We start from the raw sequence: 19,083 nt of genomic DNA, 5'->3' as shown, positions 1-19,083 counted from the left end.
GTTTCTTTGTATACTCTGTTACCCTCAGAATTAAAGGACCCAAAAATTTAGCATTTTTTTCTCTTTTCCTTCCTCTCCACTTTGTCAATATGTACTTGGTATGTTTTCTATAAAAACAACCATCGATCTCCGCTATCATCCTTTTAGTTCTTCTCTAAATCAACACACACTAGAAATAGTGAGAATTTAGTGACGACTGTAACTTCATTAATAAAAACAAGGCAGCGCACATAACATCCATTGACAGCATTATATCTTTTGTGCTGTCTCTTTATTTGAGTTGCAATAAAAGAGGCAAATACCATTTAGCTTATTTATCCGTGTGTCACCAACATAAATCTGGGGAAAAACAACTTGTATGTGTGTCTGTCAGTCTGTGTGTGTCTTATATGTGAAGTCTGCTCTGGTGATGCTAATTATGGCGTGTAGGATTCTGTTTACGAATAGGCACGCTGATTACCACCTGAGGTTTTGCTCCCGTTGAGAGAGACAACTGTGCTCAGCAGCATCCTGGTATCTTGTCCTGTTTAATGGCTTCATCATGCAGTCAATCACACCGTCTTCGCGTTTCTTAGTAAATGCATCATAAAACATCAGAAAGTTTTGTTTTCCATGCTTGATTTGTGATTTTCCTGTGCAGGATGAAATACGCAGAGTTAAAATATGCATGTTTATGTTTGTTTTGATTGCTCAGATATTTTGGATTTTTGTACTTGTGTATTTGGCCAAATTTCAAATATGTGTTATTTGAACTGTATTTTTAATTAACCAGTAGGATGTGTTTGAGTGCCTGGTCCTAAATGAGATATAGTTTAGCTGTCTGCAGTGGGGGCAAGCTGCCCACCAGCAGAGAAACTGCCGGCTGCAGAAAAGCTCTCCAACAGGGCGCTGTTGGGCCACAAACTGTCGGAAAAATATCTCTGCTGTGGGAGGCAAAGGCGCGTACACATGTCTAATTTTCCTTCCACACATTCAGACCCATACTTAATTAATTGTAGCTCCCAGCCATTTGACAGTCATACTGTGTGAGTGTATGTGCAGCTGGCCCAGTCACACTCCATTCAACACCCATCTGTCCGTGTCAAGCCGGACTCCTTCATTTTTTCCCCCTTTGCCTTTCTGCCTTTTTATGCCTCTCTTTGGGCAAATCAACACCCAAAACCACAGTGCAAACACTGAACTGTTGGCAGACACTGTAATCAAGGTGATTTATGATTAATTATCTGGTGAGAACATGTGTAAAGATATGTATGCAGACAGGATGGCGGAAACAAAGCCATAAGGTGGCCTATGTTTGAAGTCACCTTGCAAACTATAGGCAAAAACGGAGCAGCAGGAAAATTTGAGACTAAGTAAAACTATAATAGTATCAATTACACAACTTTAAACTAAAATTTACAACACTTTAATTATTGCTTCTTCTATTTTATAACATGTTGATTATGAATTTTATGTTAACATTTTTTTTTATTTAAAACTAATATAATTAGACATGATTAGAGGGAGCCACTTTAGTTGTAGTTCTCAAGTGCTTATTTTACAGAATAGTATTTTGCTTTGTATTTTTTAAGCCTGTTAACAGTAGCCTTTACTGAATTATGACACGACTGTATTTCTGTAGCCATAATCCACCCCAGAAAAAAACTTCCACCTAGGAACTTTGGGACTAAAATGGGTCCTTACAAACAATTAAAAATAAGAAATAAAAGCGGAAAGAAAGACAGACACCAGAAACCAGTCAATGTTGAATTGAGACTACAGGTACAATGAAACAAGTCTTTTCCTGCGCCGACAAAACCAACTTGGTGCAGAATGGATTCTTTCTAGTTAATCTGAGCATTCCTCCTGTTGTTTGTTTTGTCCACTTTGTTTATTAGCTTTTCTTTCTAGTTAATCTGAGCATTCCTCCTGTTGATTGTTTTGTCCACTTTGTTTATTAGCTTTGTTGCTCTTGACTCCATCAGCACAAAGTTAATTGGTTGCTCTTTCATGCAGACATGAGCATGAGTGGAGAGTTGAAGTCGAGTCGCTCCAGGGCAGCTAGTAAGAGGGCCAGCAACACCACTTATGGGTGAGTATGAACTACCTAGTCACACACACACCCCCCCCACACACACACCCCTACAGACACTCTAATTCCCTCACACTCTCAAAGATAATGATGTGTTGTGTTATTTGCTGCAGCCCTTTATCTGCAACTCTGCTGCATCTCAGCTTTCCAATAAATGCAGCATTATTCGTTATTAGCTTCATACCTGCTGTGTGTTTAAGCGGCTATTGATTTCTGCCAGAGGTGCGGTTTCCATCAGTCAGTGTTTTAATTTATTTGTTGATGTAGAGCACACGTGTGATTGGAGCTGATTGCTGTCTATTGCCGGCAGGTCAGTGCAGTACTGTGGAGCTAGACAGGCTCTGTGCTTCGAAGGAGAGGATAGGGCATAGGAGAGAGATGACTTTGCATTGGCTTGTTGAGTTTGTTTATACATTCTAACAAGAACAAAACATAAAGATACTGCTGGTTTCAGTGTCTGCAGCATCAGTCTCAAGCTGGAGTAGATTCTCATTTATTGACTCATGTTCTGCTACTGGCCTCATTTGTGTTTTTTGTCTGGTGTGTTTTCTGGAAGTCCATATGCTGTTTTTTATTTCTAATATTCTTTGAGTTCTTAAAAGCCCCTAAATAAGCCACATTGACTGTTTTTTTTTCGTTTTTTTAAACCATTCTCCAGTCAACTCTCATCTACATGTAAACACTGCCTTCCAAATTTTTGAAAGTGCTTCCCAATGCGAGATTATTAAAGACCCAGTTTGAGGTATGTACCTGTAGATTTTTGCTCAAGAAGCCTAAACAACGACTGAGTGTTTTCTTTTGTTCTGTTTTGTTTGTTTGTCTGGCAAGATATGCCCTGATTCTGAAGTCATTGAACTTTGACTGTGTGCTAAAAAGGTTAATTACTTCCAGAAAAAGGTAAAGGAAGTCAATGAAAGAACAAGCTACAGCTGTCTGGGGAGAAACAGCAGTACTGTTTTTTTTCTTTAGCTGCTGCTGCACTGCTTCCTATTTTGGCATGTATGGGGTTTTTTTTGGAAATTTTGTGATAAATGTTACACATCGGCATAAACGTGAGAAAATTAACACCTAAAGTCCATGTAGGATGGGCAGTTGCCATATCATGTATCAGTTATTGTGATAAATTTTTTATCATAAGAATTTAGATTTATTGTTGTCACGATAACTTCCAACTAATGTTTAAAAAAAACCCAAACTGTCCGCAGTGTTGGGATTGTTAGCGTTACCATTTTCTTTTGTAATTAAGAATATCAATAAATACAATAAATTTGAAAATCTGATTAACTGCAGTGACTATGTGCAAGTGATACAAATCACACTTTATGTGTGTGAACAAACGTATTGACAAAAGCATGTCAATACTTTTGTTCAAGAGCAATAATTGTGTTTGTGGAGATGGGATTGCTGTGTGAGGCAGTCACAGTCGTACCTAAAGTTGTCGCCACTTTTATCAGTATCACAGTATCAGTATTACAAAATATTGTGGTAAAACTTAAAATCCATATCGACCCTAATGTCCATTCATCCTTGCAAAATAGTTAAAGTACAGTTATATTAATCGCTTACAGTCTGTGAAGAGGAATTTTCAAGTCTTCTACAGTCTCCAGCAATGTTTCTACCTGGACTGACCCGTATTTATTTTCATCCATCTTCACATCAACTCTGATCAGCTTTTGTGTCCCCGCTGAAGAAAATGATCCCCACACAATGATGATGCCAGCATCATGTTTTGCAGTGGGAATGGCTTGTTTCAATGAGATGTGTGAGGTTAGCTCTCTGCCACACAAGACATTATGAATGAAGGTGAAAAAGTCCAATGTTGCTCTCATATGAAAAGAACAGCTGGCATACGGAACAAACCTCAAGTAGCTCATAATTGAGTGAAATTAATTATGATTTAATTAATAGCTGCTTAGCTGCTTTTAATTTGCCACTTGACTGCTTTTAAGGTAAACTGATGAGGCAAAAGCCTGATCAACATTCTGCTTCCAGCTGAATGTAGCAGCATTGAAGCCAAAGCAGTGGCCTACTCAGAATGCTGTGACCTGTGTGTGGATGCTGACAAGATATGACAAATTTAGCCCAGGCCAGATTCTTTAGGTACTTGTTTTAAAATCAATAAAATAATAAAATTGCTATGGAATTGGAAGCGAAGCCAGTAAAAAGATGACACATATCTTAAATCCACAATAAATATTATATAAATGATCTATCTCTTTCTAGTCAAGCCAGTTACATTCTAGGTTATCCACCAGGTTTATCTCCCTGACATAACACACTGACACTGGACATATTACTTTGCTGTGTTAGGATTCACAATATATATAATATATTGTGTCCCCAGGTTGCCCCTCTCCGTGTGCAGAATATCTTTAATCCAGCTCTCTCTTTCTCCTCGTCTCTCTCTGACCTTAACCTCAAACATTATTCGCACTGTCCCCCATGTTGTTTTTTAGCAGCATGCATCATTGCATTAATGAGGTTAGTCATACAGAACCACACACATGCATGCTCACAAAGAAAAACACCTGAGGTCTCACCACTGATACAGCTTGATATCGCCCATGTCATGTTTTATGGGGATGATAAAAGGAGCCTGTCAAGTCCGATAACAAATGGAAAATAAACAGTCTAAAACGGCACCAGCAGGTCTGTGAGGCTTTTCACATTCACACCTTCACACTACGAGTGCGATGTTAACATTTAACGTAGTAAATGCTTACACACAGCTCAGTATCATATTTACGCCATTGCTATCAATAATCCTCTGTGAAATTATCCGAAGGAAAACTTGAATAAAAAAGAAATTGTTTTCACCTCAGATTTGTGAACTGTTCGACTGGAATATTGTGAAAATTTCGCTCTATGCCTCATTCCTTCAAAATGTTGTTTGTCAACTTTGTGAAGGAATCCTTGAGTCACTTCCTCTTAACATTGCTTTTTTTGCTTTCAGCACCACATTTTAACATTATTTGTGAACACCATGGAATGCAGTGCAGGATAGATTGCTCTTATTTAATGGTTTTTGGGGTGTGATTTAGAGCTATAAAGAAGCTTTTTTCTGCTTGTTTTTGAAACAGTCTGAAGAGACTTTCATATTTGCTCAGTTTCTACTGAATTGCATTGTACATTTTTTATTGAAATATGTGAAGCTGATACAAATCATTGAGTCCTGCTCCTCTTTATCCCTTTATAGTCTTTGCAAAGGTTTATGGCTGTCTCATCTGTATTTGGCAAACACACACAAAAATTGCAAATCCAATATCCTGTCATATTGCCTCTAGTCACATGTGGATGGAAAACAGCATAAATATGACTTTATTGTACAAAAGAAGTCAGTCTCCACCACCAAACTCAAAATGCGATTTCAATTCCAAAATAATAGATAAGTCAAATGTGTCTTATTCCAATTTAGTGTACATGATAAATTTTCCAGAGCCAGAAACTACAACACAGCCACAGTCACAAATGTAAATCATGTGGAGACAGCTACCAAAAATTTCTCTGTCCAGACTCCAACCCCCCCTCGCCATGAGGCTGGCAGCGTAGAGCCCCGTCTGCTCCCGCCTCTCTCCATTCTCACAGAGTCGGCCAACAAACACTTCTGCCTGTGGCCCAGATAATTCAGGAAACAAAAAAAAAACTCAACCTCCTCTGTAAGACACTAAAGTCCCGTTATCTGCTCACGGACTCCATGCAGGTTTACAACATTTCTGAACTGATTTAATTACTGGAGAGTTTGATTAGTCTTCTCATGATTACATTTTCAAACTCAGATGGCCAAGCCAGTAAAGTCTTTTCATATTATGTATGAACAAATTATGTCACATTTGATGGTGGCAGCCTTCCATGAAGGAAAGGTACATGCCTTCTTTCCGTTGCCTTCATCTTTTTTACCCTCACATGTCTCCCCTCAGGCTGTTTCCTGTAGCGCGGCCATGACAACACATGGGTGTTATCATTTATTATTACTTTCCGACAGACACAGGTGTCCTTTAATTCAGTAAACCCCAGCTGTGCTGAGAGAGTGGCAAGCATTTCCCCACCCAGACACAGATGCTACTGCTTTGCGGCCTCTTTATGCTCCGGTGAACAACTATAAGAGCCCACTACTCTGTGTGGCCTTCATAAAGAGGCTCAGGTGCCACACAAAGGGTCTTAAAGGATGTTTACGCTAATCGCTAACCCATAAACTGGGACTCAGGGATTTGTTTTTCTTTTACTCTTTGCTTCTTTACATAATGTAGAGGGTAAAAGAAAATCCTGGCCTGGGTTTATTTGGCCCTACAGGGCTGGGTTACAGATTTGACATGGCATTCCGGGTAAGACTTTCAACCCAAGAAATGCGTTAAAGCGATAAGTATCTGACATTAAAGCTAACAATCATCCATCCATTTTCTTACACTCTTATCCCATTGGGGTCAGGAGGGGTGCTGGTGCCTATCTCCAGCTGTCAACGGGCGAGAGGCGGGGTACACCCTGGACGGGTCGTCAGTCCATCGCAGGGCAACACAGAGACAGACAGGAAAACAACCATGCACCACACACATAAGGAGAATTTAGAGAAACTGATTAACCTAGCAGTCATGTTTTTGGACTGTGGGAGGAAGCCAGAGTTCCCGGAGAGAACCCACGCATGGACAGGGAGAACATGCAAACTCCATGCAGAAAGACCCCGGACTGGGAATCAAACCCAGGACCTTCTTGCTGCAAGGCAACAGTGCTACCAACTGTGCCACTGTGCAGCCCAAGCTATCAAAAATACCTTTATTACCAAGCAACTATTATTTGGTAGGGGTGTAACAATAGCAAGATGAGACCCGATACTGGGACAAGATGAGGTTTTGATGTTATTCATAAGAAAACTCAAATTTCTTAAAGGCATTTATTTTTGTATTAACTCAACAAACCTATATGACATTTCTGATTTACTTTGATCTTTTCAGACCTTCGGACAGTGCTTCAACTGGTCTGCTGTACAATAAGTGCATTTCCCAGTGGCTTTTGATAAAGTTTATTGTTATTGTTCAGTAGCTCAATGTACCCCTAGACGTCCATGCACTGGTTGTTATAGCGACGTTTTCTTCCTCTTTCAGCGACTGAACAACTAACATTGTTTGTGTCTTGCTTGTTACACTGTTGCCATTTATAGTTCCTACTGGAGACCCAAAATGCTGCCAGACAAATGATTTAAATGTAGTTGGGGCATCTTTTATTACAACTTAATGTAACAAACTTGTGCTCTAGTGAGAACTAAAGTACTAACACTACCCACTGATATTTAAATTATTATATAGAAGCATTTTATAATGCTTTTACCAGTTCATATGTCATCCTGAGGAAGAGGTTCTTCAGAGTCTGAAAAGGCCATTGTGTAGGTATAGATGTTGCTCTTCCTTAAATTTTCCTTTCTTACCAAACAGGATCATCATTTTTAGCCCGGTATTTTTACCTTAAACGTATCTTCTCAGAATAAAGCAAGCATTTTGGTTGAAGAAATAACATAGGCGACTTCATTTTTGTTTGGTCATTGCTTTGATCAGTGTATGACAAAGTTTCCTCATCACTAATTGCATTATCTGCTTCATTTTACCTCTGTGCAAAGGGAAAGGAAGGAGTCACACAGGGATGACGCTGTGTGACTATCAAGCAGAGTGTATGTGCATTTCCACCTCTTAATTTGCCATAATCAGTCATTATCATTAATTATGAGAAGGGACAGTCATCAAAGTGCTGGAAATAGGATGGAATAAATGCAGCAACCTGATGGTTTTTCTTATACATCTAAGAAGGATGATGAGAGAACAGTGGTCCAATTGAATTTTGTGTTTATTTCAAGTTTTGTTATTATTCACAGGAATACATCTAAGAAAAGGCTAATCTACCGACATTTCTCACAACTAAGCCTTTACAATTTTTTTCATCCTGAAAATTATGAGCCAGGGTCAAATAACCGATAATATAAGATGAATAAAACCTCCATTGCTGTTAACATTGCTCCCATTAAAGCTTCAACCTTGTCCTACTTGTCTGTAAGAGGTTTTGTCCTGATCAGGTTAAAATATCATCCTGTTCTTACTTTATTCTTCTGTATAAAGTAAGAACAGGCAATGTTTGTAAATGTTTCTAAATTTAATCCATGTTCTTCACAAAAACAAGCATTTTATACCAGAAAGATGCAATGAGAAACTTATCATACAAAGTTGTTGTTTATTTATCTCTTTTTCTGTGGAATATTTGACACTTGGTGTGACAGATTGTATATGTGTATCCAGCCTGCAGCGTCGTTGGCTGACATCTGTAAATGCGCCACATGCTGTGGGAAACCAAGGGGCAAAGCTGAAGTTCATTGGCTTTTATGATCAAACTCCTTCTACTCAGTCTATGAATTTCTGACTCCTGCTAGTCAAACAAAATCCCATCTACTTTCATTTCAGTTCAGAGGTTTATCATGCAACATTTTATTAGCACATCAACATGTTTAATCATGTGTTATGTTTTTGTTGTTGTTGAAAGATTTAGATATTATTTTGAAATTGTAAATTTTTCAGTAGCAGCTGACTAACATTGTAACTGGACAGGAATATATAAGTTTGCAATTCTATCTACTGCTTATCAAATATGGAGAAAGGAAATGTAAATTATGAAGACGTGACTTGATATAGTGAATCTGTTTCATCATGTTTGAAATAAATCTGAACCAATCAAAAATGACCCTTCATAACATTATCAGTTTTGTAATTATAATAAAGTAGGAGTCAGATAAAAATTGTATTAAATTCTTGAAATTAGAAAAAACAGACAACTGGTAGAAGGTGAAAGAAAAAAAATGTGTTACCAATAGTGTGAATTCTTTCAGTGGTAACATTGATCAAGTTGTTCATAATTTATGAACAGGAATGTCAAGGAGATGGATTTATTTGGGATTCTGTTGCCTCCCTGAATGGAGACATAATAAACTTCATGACCTTTTTTTCCTTGCAGAACACAAAAGTTGGTATCCTGTTATGATTGACAAAATGTCTTTCACAAATAGCTTAGGTGTGTTTTGTACAAATGAAAAACAAAAGGCAAAACATCACACAGCTTTATGACTTTACGGTGATTGACATCATCCCATTTAATTTCACTTTGAGAATAGCTTTCATGTTTTCTTATGCTTGCACAGTGGCTAAAAGAAAAAAAAATCAGTTATACAGAGAGTTCTTTATCTAAGAGACGGATATATTAGTGCTTTCAGAATGAATAGAAATGTTGTGGCTGACAATAACTCCACTCAGATTTGACACAAACAGGCCAACATTGCAGCTCACATGTAAAACGATATAACAGCACTACAGTAAGTGCACTTTCACTTAAAAGCCAAATGATTCTGAATTGTATCATGTTGCCATTATAACATTGTGACCGTTAGTTTTGTAGTAATAAACCCTACCCCAATGTTGGTAAAAATATTTTCTCAAAGACTAGAGTTGTTTGCTTCATTCAGAGAATGCATAAAAAATACCTCCCGTTGAAAGCTGGTGGTCAATTTTGTGCAGAGAAAAACAAAAAGCAAAACAGCTGTAAAAAAAACCCAGTTTGCAATCTCATGTAAAAGCAGATGCAGATTGCTCCAATCACCTGGACTGGGTGTCAAAACAGCTGCAAAACAACAGATGAGATGGTACCTTAATCTCTTCTCCAACTATTGCAAGCATTTACTTTAAATGTTAATGTCTTGATTTTAACATTTCTTCCCTGCAGCAACATTTAGACATAAAGCCTCTTATTTTGGGTTTCAAAACGAGAGACCAATTCAATGAGAAGTTCTATCAGCTCCTAAAATCTCTAAACGACATGGGTATCATCAACAAATACTCAAGTTTTGACTTAAGTGCCAATTTTATATTCCACCATCAGCGGCAAACCGATTTCCTGTCATAATGGGACACAGGATTGTTCAAGAAATTTCTCAACTATTGTTACAAGAGTTGTGTTCTCCTGATGTTCTGTTTAAATATCTTTAAGGTGTCAGCAATATCTGTAAGGTGTTACCTTATTCATCCTAGTAATGCTTGGAGGACTGTTGCAATGTGTTTTCTCTCATTAGGGCACATTTCATTTTTTATGAGCAAAGATGTAGTTTAAAATCATATTTGTCAAACATGCTTTACTGTTTGGACAGTAGATCCACTGTAACAATGACATTATATATATTCCGGCTTTATGACGCTTCCTTTGAAAGTTTGTTCTCCTCTTGTCCTTGTTCTCAAGTACAATCCTTAGACAGATGCCGTCTGTGTCTTTCATATTTAACAGCTACAGTCACACTGATTAGCTCTTGGACAAAATGAATGATTTACCCTTCATTTTCCATGCTACACTTTACACAAAACACACTGTTTGGCAGATCGGTGGAGGAAGGTGACACTACAACTTTGATTCGTGGTAATCTGGTCTGTTTTATTACTCCTGCAGCTGAGTGTTGACTGATCTTTTAGTTGGCTACTCAGATATTCTCTCTGTCTGATAATCTATAATGAGATAGTGCTGGGTTGTACCTATCTGCACTTTCAGTTACAAACTTGTGCAATCTAGGAAAGCAAAAGGAAGCACTCAAATGCAGTAATCAAACAATTAATCTGACAAAATGACGGCAGAAACATATGAATGTATTATTCATGTGGGAGGTTTGTGGTGGAAAATTTTGCAAAAGTGGCACAAGACCTCTTGCCTCTTATAGTAAAAAGGATTTGATTGATTTGATTTAGATAGCCTCTCCAAACCATCTATCCATCCTGGATAATGCCAAGTCAATCAAGAGTCCAGGATTTTCATCTCTTAAGCTTCTGCTCTCATGTCACTCTTATGATGTGTGCATAGCTGCATGACTAACTGGCAGACTGGGTGACAGACCGTCACTGGCAAGCGTGCCACCGTGGTGGCAGTTTTCACTTACGCTGTGGCCAAAAACAGCCCACTAACTATGCACCAAAGTCTGCTGTTCCCTCCCCTTTCCACTTTAACATCAATTTTACAGCCTAACTGCCATTTTCACTTTGCTGTCCAGCCTCCCTCTCTGTCCCCTGACAGCTTTCTCTCTGCATGGATACACAGACAATGTGCTGTTTGCAGTCCATTCCTAAGAGGTGACTGGAGCCGTACTGTAGGTAAAGGTCAGTGCAGACTGAGGTGGATGTACTGCTGGGGAAAAGGTCAATCCCCGCAGAGGAGGAAGGAAAGTGCATCAGATAGTTTCAGGTCCACCGACAAAGCCTCTGAGACGGTGGGAAACAAGAGAGAGGAGGAGACGGTGGGCAGAACATCCTGGCTGCAGACAGGATGTTACGGGGAGATAAATTGCAGAGCAAAAAATAAAAATTCTGAGATATTTTATTATGCTACGATGACAAACTCCCATGTATTTCATATAAGACATATTAACATAATGTAGCACATTATTGTGAAATGAAAGTAAAAGGCCACACGTTTTAAAATAAAAAGATTTTAAACATAAAAATGTAAGAATTTGGCTTACATTTATATTCAGCCCACTGAGTGAATACTTTGTAGAACCACACTTTAGAGTTCAGTCAGGATGGATAAACCTGGAACCACAGTTTTCAGATTTTACCACAGATACTCCAGATCTGGACTTTAATTGCTATTTCACTGCATGAATATGCTTTGATTTAAATTCTGTTGTTCTGGTTGCATGTGTATGTTCATGTCATCGTGGACCACTACAGTCACATGTTTTTTTTGGAAACTCTTAAGGTTTTCTCCCAGGACTGCAGTGTGTTTAGCTCTATCTGTTCCCGACCAGCTCTGACCGTCTTCCTTATCTTTGTGGAAGAATGCATCCCCACAGCATGACGCTGCCATCACCATGGTGCACTGTGAGGATGATATGCTCAAGATGACACACAGTGTTGAATTTTTATCTCGTTCCTCCAGAGCACATGTTTAGGTGACCTTATTTATAGGAACATGACTTCTTATGCTTTTCTTTTTATAATTGCTTTCTCCTTTTTACCCTCCATATAGGCCAGGCTTATGGAGAACAAAATGCTCCGTTAATTCTCCCTTCCAGTGGGGCTTTTTCAGCTCCTCCAGAGATACCATGGGCCTCTTGGCTCCTTCCCTGAATAAAGGTCTTCTTTCCAGGCCCGTCAGTTTATGTGGACAGCCGTTTTTTGGCAGGTTTTCAGTTGTGGGATAATCCTTTAGTTTCCAGATGATGGATTGGACAATGCCCCATGTGATGTTTAAAGCTTTTTAATCCAAGCCTTCTTTGAACTGTTCCACTACTTTTCCTGGAGCCTGCCTGGATGTGTTCTTTGGTCATTTTGGTGCTGCTGTTTGTTCTCTGACAAACAAATTAAATCTTCACAGAAATGTTAGACTTATACTGAGATTAAATTATACACAGGTCGACTTTTCTTTTTTTTTACTAGGTTAGTTTTAAATATTGTAGGTTGCACTGAAGTTTATGTGACATAGTGAAAAAAACTCTCAGGGTATTAAAAGTTTTCCAACATCCTCCATCCCAACGACTGCTGTAGCTCAAAGCATCACCCAGCCATGTGCAGGTTTGTCCGTCTGCTAATGAAGTCATCACCATCCTTACTCCTTACCTTCAGCTGCCAGGACAAAAGTGAGGGAAGCAGGTGGAAAACAGAGTACAGAAGGCATAAATGAGGATTAATGTGGAAAGGTGAGTGACAAGCAGGGTGCAACGCAAAGGACCATCGAAGGACAAGTGTGAAACAATTGAACGAAAGAGCAGCAAAGAGGAGAGAAAAATGCAGATGGAATAGAAATAACAGCAGCCACGGAGCGTGAGGGGTGAAGAAAGCGAGGGAGAGAAAGCTAGTGAGCACTGCACTGCGTGTCATTGCCCCCCTGGCGTGAACAATCCATCTCAAATTGATCTTCCAGCTCGGCCCAGCAGGGCATTCGGAATCAATCTCAAATTGATCTCTGTGCCAGAGGTCGGGAAAACTAGCAGTGGAGCTTATCAGAAATATAGTGGTGCTGTGAGGATCTGACAGGGAAACTTATCACACTGCACAACAGGAAATGGGCTCTGAGCCCCCCGGGGCAGAAAGAGGACGATCCTGTTCCCTATACACACACACAGACTCAATGTCTCTGCGTGTTCCCAACCCAGCCGTGCGCTGACACATGCTCCCCAGTGTTCAGCACAGTAAGGAGAGGGCGAGGTGCGCAGAGATGCCGGTGCTCTTACACACCTACAGGGCACCTGGAAAAATACAAACTTTGTCCGAGCATAATATGTCGATATATTTTTAAGCCAGACGGGTGAAATTCAAGGCCCGGAGCTCTTAATGACTTATAACGCATTTAATGTGTCCTCAGTGAGGCTGTGTGAAAGGCCCGAGGAAGGACGATCAATACCAGCCTGCATTTAGACACTCAGTCAGCTTAGGGGAGCAACTTGCCACTTCAGGCTCAGTAAAAATAACAACACTTATAAACAGCAGTCCCAAAGTGACTTTCAGTGGAGTCTCAAACTTAGAAAAATTGAGTCAAGGTACTGTAGTTTACAACACGGTGCAAAAAAAATTTCAAACCTTCTCTTCTTTTTTAAACCATTTTGCTCCCAGGCAACAAATCTGGTTGGTAATATTTTATAGCGGTTTTCTTAGGGACTTTCAAAAAACAAACAAATCCAATTAATATACAGGAACATTCAAACTGATCTTACAGTCGGATTGAAATTCTATTAAATACATTCTAATTCAATCGTAGCTTAAAAACAGTGCAGTCAAGTTTGATGCAACTGGTAGAAGAAAAATAAAGCCTAAGGAAACCCACCTGATGGCATCTATTCTTTGATTTTGAAGCAATCCTTCATACTGAGCAGGCACTGGAAAGTAAACTGTCCTTTAAAAAATGTTTTTTATCCTAAAGGATTTTTCTACTTGCCTTATTTCACAGTAAATTGGCAGGAAAGTGAAGAGATGAAGCTGAAGTTAACAGGCCAGGATTCGAACTTGTGACGGCCGCGTAGAGAAAGGAGGAATATGATACATGGGTCGCCTGCTTTAACCCTGAGCCATTCCACTTTACCATCTTACGACACAAAATAAAAATTCAAAAAGCCACATTTCTGCACATAGGAAAGTGTGCATTTCACAGATTTCTATGTGCATAATTGCTAAAATTGAAAAAAAAAACTGCTTTCATTACTGTCTCATGCTAAGTGCGTTCATTTTGCTCCTGAGGGAATGTGAACCCTGCAGTGCTGTCTCTCTCTTTCGATGACTGCCCAGGTCACCAGAATGATGCTGAAAGTGACTTTACAGAGCGCAACCAGGGACCGAAACACACAACAAACTAGCAGAGGTCATTTTAACGGCACAGCAAGCTGCTGAGCGACACAAAGATAGAACGGGGGCCAGGGAGAGGCAATAAAAAGCAGTGAGCGACTCAGGGAGGGCAGAGGAAGGGGACGGGAGCGGTGTGTTTGAGTATGTCAGCATTTGGGAGGCAGCAGTAGAGACTTTTCTGTGGCTTGGACTGCAAAAGTTGTCTGTCAGCACATAGAGGTAATGGGGGTTAGCAGGGGGAGGAAGGGGGAGTTAAAATGAGCATCTGAGTATAAGAAAATTGAGTCACTGGGTGCAAGGGGGCTCTATCATTCCTTCTAGTTAACAATGCTATTACAGCAGAATAACTGCTGATGCATTTGTCAAAACAAAAATGAAAACAGTGATAGCTGAGTTTAATAATAGTGATTACCTCACTTAAAAAAACGGGCCTGTCAAGGTGTGGGGATTGTAAAACAAGTGATTAGTACTTCCAGTTCATATGTTGGAAGCAGAAAAAAAGGCATCAGTATTTTGGATTAATAATTATGTCTGTGGCTCTGGGGTTGCTGTATTTCTGACAGGGTTAATATTGTACTGAGACCAGGTTCTAAGCAACATAGTAACTGCACCCAAATCAGAGAGAAAAATGGAAAAACGTTATCCAAAATGCTAATTATTTACCTATTAATATAGTCTACACCAGTACAACAATACTATTAAACACAAGTGGATTGTTAAACTACAGTTCTGAAGGCGTATTACAAAGATAAAAGAAAAAAAGTGGTGTTATTAGATGAAACCCTGGCTTTTTTTAGATGATGGTCACATGTCCCAAGTTGTAAATAGCAAAAAAAATCTCCTATGGAGACGAGTCAGAGCTGCAGAGTAGCAGCTGAAATTAAATCTGATTCCTCTTCTTCCGTTTAGTGAAGGTTTTTGTCTTTAACTTAGGCGATTACTATTCAAAATTAGTCAATATTTTATCGACTTTTATGACAGGTAATTACCTCACTTAATCACCTATCTTCCCTGTCCAAAATGTGCATGCTGCTGTCCTCAAATGAATGTTGAATATGTAAATGAACGGCTGATTCCTGATCCGATGAATTTGCTCTCCTGCATTGGACCATTCATTTGTGTAGCTGCTGTTTGGTTTCTCCAATGTAACTGCATAAACACTGCTGAGCTTGAGTTTGGGTGTTTTCTCCTTGGTATGAACCAGTTTCTGTCTCAGAGGTCTGTTAGGTTTCAGATTCACTGCAATATTATGTTTGGTAAGTATCGTTTTTAGATTTTCGGGTACTCTAACAAAATACGTAACAACGGTGTTCTTTTATCTTTCAGTATCTTTTATCTTTAGCATTTTCTTGAAATCCTGGATGGCTTATTATAGGATATTCACAGGTTTGAAGGGCTTTCTTGATGTGATTATGTTCCTTGTGCGGACATGTTCGGCTCATTTCTATAGAGCTGTAATGATGGACAGTTTATGTTCCAGTGGGTGGTAAGATTTAAGAAAAAAGTACTGGGTCAAATGTTTGGGTTTTCTGAGATGTATTGTCAATGTGAACCAGGCAGTTCAAAACAGGGAGCTTGCTGTCTTGCTGTCTTCCTCCCTTATGAACTTACTGCATGAATTATTTTTAGCATCATTGCTCATCCTCTTTAGCAAGGATTGAAGAAACATATGTTCTGTAGTCTGATTTTAAATCAGTCATTTTTTTGTGGGCAGTTAATGTTTGTCTTTTAACATTAACATATCATTTTGGTTCAGACTCCAGCCAGGAGACCATTAAAAATAGTTCAATATTTCTACCAGAAAATGTTCTAAAGACATAAAATCGTCTCTTACTGTTCAAAATGACTCATATTATCTACTTTCTACCACTTACCCTACAAGTTCCCCTTCGCTCTGCTTGAGGACAACATGGCAGTCATTTTCTAACAGAAAAAGCCAAGAGGAGTGTACAGCGTGCATAAAAATCTCAGTTTAAATTTGGATTGAACTGAGTTTGTACTGCAATACCAATATGCTGTTAAGGCGTGAAATAATGAACCCTCTAAAAAAAATCTATAGCTTATTGTTGATGTTTAAAAGAACAAAAGTGTTGGGCTATGGATCACTTGAAAAAATAAAAAAACCTGGGAAATACAAGCAGTAAGTCAATTTTAAAAGGTGTGTGTAATCAATTGTGTCATCATTTGGAACTACCCATTGATTTATAATCCTGTAAATTTGCAGCAGTTCATACTAAAGCAACGGATGAAAAACTGCAGTGTCGAACGATCTCAATTTCCTAAAAGAAAAAAAAAGATCTCTAACTTTTTACATCTGTGTGTTTTTATCACTTCATACCAAAACTCAAAACAGCAATTTTATTAAAATGGAGTCCCAGTAATTATCTATAAAAGGTAAAGTGTATGCCCTGAACAATTTTATGCTGCTTCTTCATTTTGTTATGCTTCATTAGCCTTGCATCACTCCATTATGCATACAGCGTATTTTAACTGGATGGTTTATTTTTCAGAAGTTGTAGACTTGGATACTTGCCTTCCTTTGACAGATATTTGACTCTAGTGATCTCTCCGTCTTAACAGGAATGACTAAGATACACAGACCATATTGACAGAGCACGGCTTGATGTTAGCTGAGGTTAAAGTTTTGTCCAGTGAGGACTGCAGACTCCAGTCGGAAGTTGACTCAACAAATGTCAGTCCTGTCGATCAAAGCTGAATACCAAGAATGGTTCTCCTGAGAACAGCTCTGAATGGCAGCATGTTGTTTGTACTGGATGTCCCTAAACACTCACCTTCTCTTCTAATTACCTAATTTTATTCAAGACAAAATCACATTTTGTTCTTGACTATTCCTCCTTTTCTATTTTACTTTACGTTAAGGTGAAAGAAAATGACTGAATTAGTATAACTGTGCTGCTTTGCCCTTCACGCAGCTGAGCCAAAATTACTTTTAGCTTTTAATACTTCACTAATTTCAGGACAATAGAGTAGTCCAGGACATGACAATGACACAGGGACTTGCAAGAACTTTAAAGACTGGAAGGATTATTTATTCCCGGCTGCCTCCAGTAACCTTTTAACTTGGCAGCTTAGCTGCGTTGTGACGGGGACCCTGTTAGAGAACGTCTGGGCGCCTCGCACTCTCCAAGGGTGCAGACTGAGCCACGCTGACTGTAACTTATCATCTCATGGTGTAATGCTGTTAAATGGCACCAGAAATCGTGATCTGTGAAATTTCAATTACTTCTCCTCTTCATATCCACTGCTTTTGATGAACCAGTAAATTCACAGTTTCTTTGTTGGTGCATGATGGCCGTCTCAAACAGAAATACAACATGCACACAGACAGGCTTTAATTAAAGAGCTGTTTTCAAAGTGGCGAAATAATAAAAAGATGCACCGCTCGCTCATTTCGTTACATATTGAGTTTTGTGCAGATGGTCCTAAGTCATGCAGAAGAATCTATTATTCTGCTCATTCAAGACTGAAAGCAGGAAAATTAGGCTATTCTAAGAGGAGACGGGTTTAACACCATAAACAAAGAGCCACTTGCTACTATCGTCTGATTTGAATCTAGTAGAGAGGAAGAGATTACGTAGATGGAAAGTGTAACTGTAACTCCTACATGCTTTATCCATATAAAATGACTTATGACTTGATTACCGGCTAAAAGAAGTAACAATCTGATTGATTATGGTAAGTGGGTGACCAAGGTCTGTGCCTTGTTGAAACTTAAAACCAGAAAATTGCTGGAGAGCGAGTCACTGATCCGAGGTAAACATCGGGCGAGGGTGGAAAGCCTATCCAGCTGGTGTTGTTTAAAAGATGCATACAGCTGGATGTCATCTGCATAGATGTGATGGGAGATGTCAGGGAAAAAAAACCTACATCCTCTCTGTTGTCGGCAATGTTCTGTCTTTTATGCGCCGCCTTTGCCATCCTTCTGGGGTCTGCTCAGTGCCTTCCTGCTGCTGCAGCACTTCGCAGCTCCTCTCTATCAATGAACTAATCTAATGTGCCTCTTTCTGATTGTGACTCTGCAATCAGACCCGAAGGACTGTCAGCTGTTTAGTAAAGAGAGGACGACTGAGTGCAGTCTGACACACCGCCTTTACCAACCTGCTGCCATTTCTCAGAGTGAATAAATTTTTCCAAGGTTGTAATTTAACCTTGATGCCTGTTGGGAATTAAATTATGAGCTCCTTGGCTTGCCATTACTCTGCAGGCCAGTGGACCAAGCAGTAATAGATACGTAGAACCAGACTATTGATTAGCTACTACAATATGTGTCATTGATTGAAGCAGCAAAGTGTGTAATCACCGCATGTTTAAGTTGTTTCCCTGGAAATATCAAAGTTGTTTGGCTCAAACCTTGTATATTTCTGTAGGTACCTCTGTGTTATTGCATATATTTATTGTAGTACTATAAGTAAGAGAGTTTTGGTAGAATAAATGGTACATATGGCTATATAATACAATATCATAGGTTTAGCAATTTGTTTTTGTATAACAATTTACCTATTCATCTATGTAGAAAAGTAAACATATCCATTCTTATGGCAAACAAATCTTTTGCAACTGTAGATTCTGTTCAGCTGCAGTCCAATGCTTTTTCAGTTTATTCCAAATGTTTTGGTTGAAATCATATTGCCAAAATATTTGCTTCACACACTT

At 39.0% G+C, this 19,083-nt stretch overlaps 1 protein-coding gene across 6 annotated transcripts in view; it reads left to right on the top strand.

Moving 5' to 3' along the window:
* Positions 1 to 19,083, top strand: part of LOC102217935 (heterogeneous nuclear ribonucleoprotein C-like) — a 48,260-nt gene that overhangs the window by 9,418 nt on the left and 19,759 nt on the right. For 5 of the 6 annotated variants that reach the window (XM_023332829.1, XM_023332828.1, XM_023332827.1 and 2 more), the window contains one exon: positions 1,996 to 2,071. In XM_023332829.1, coding sequence (XP_023188597.1) covers positions 1,998 to 2,071 — 74 coding nt within the window. In that variant the 5' untranslated portion in view covers positions 1,996 to 1,997. Of the gene's footprint in view, positions 1 to 1,995; positions 2,072 to 19,083 lie in introns of those variants that run through there. The other variant, XM_023332830.1, reaches the window with a different exon arrangement.

This window comes from Xiphophorus maculatus, chromosome 4, assembly GCF_002775205.1.
Source record: "Xiphophorus maculatus strain JP 163 A chromosome 4, X_maculatus-5.0-male, whole genome shotgun sequence".
In the NCBI taxonomy this organism is placed as follows: Eukaryota; Metazoa; Chordata; class Actinopteri; order Cyprinodontiformes; family Poeciliidae; genus Xiphophorus; species Xiphophorus maculatus.
The sequence above is the reverse complement of the archived record's forward strand: the minus strand, read 5'-3'. Positions and strand labels throughout refer to the sequence as shown.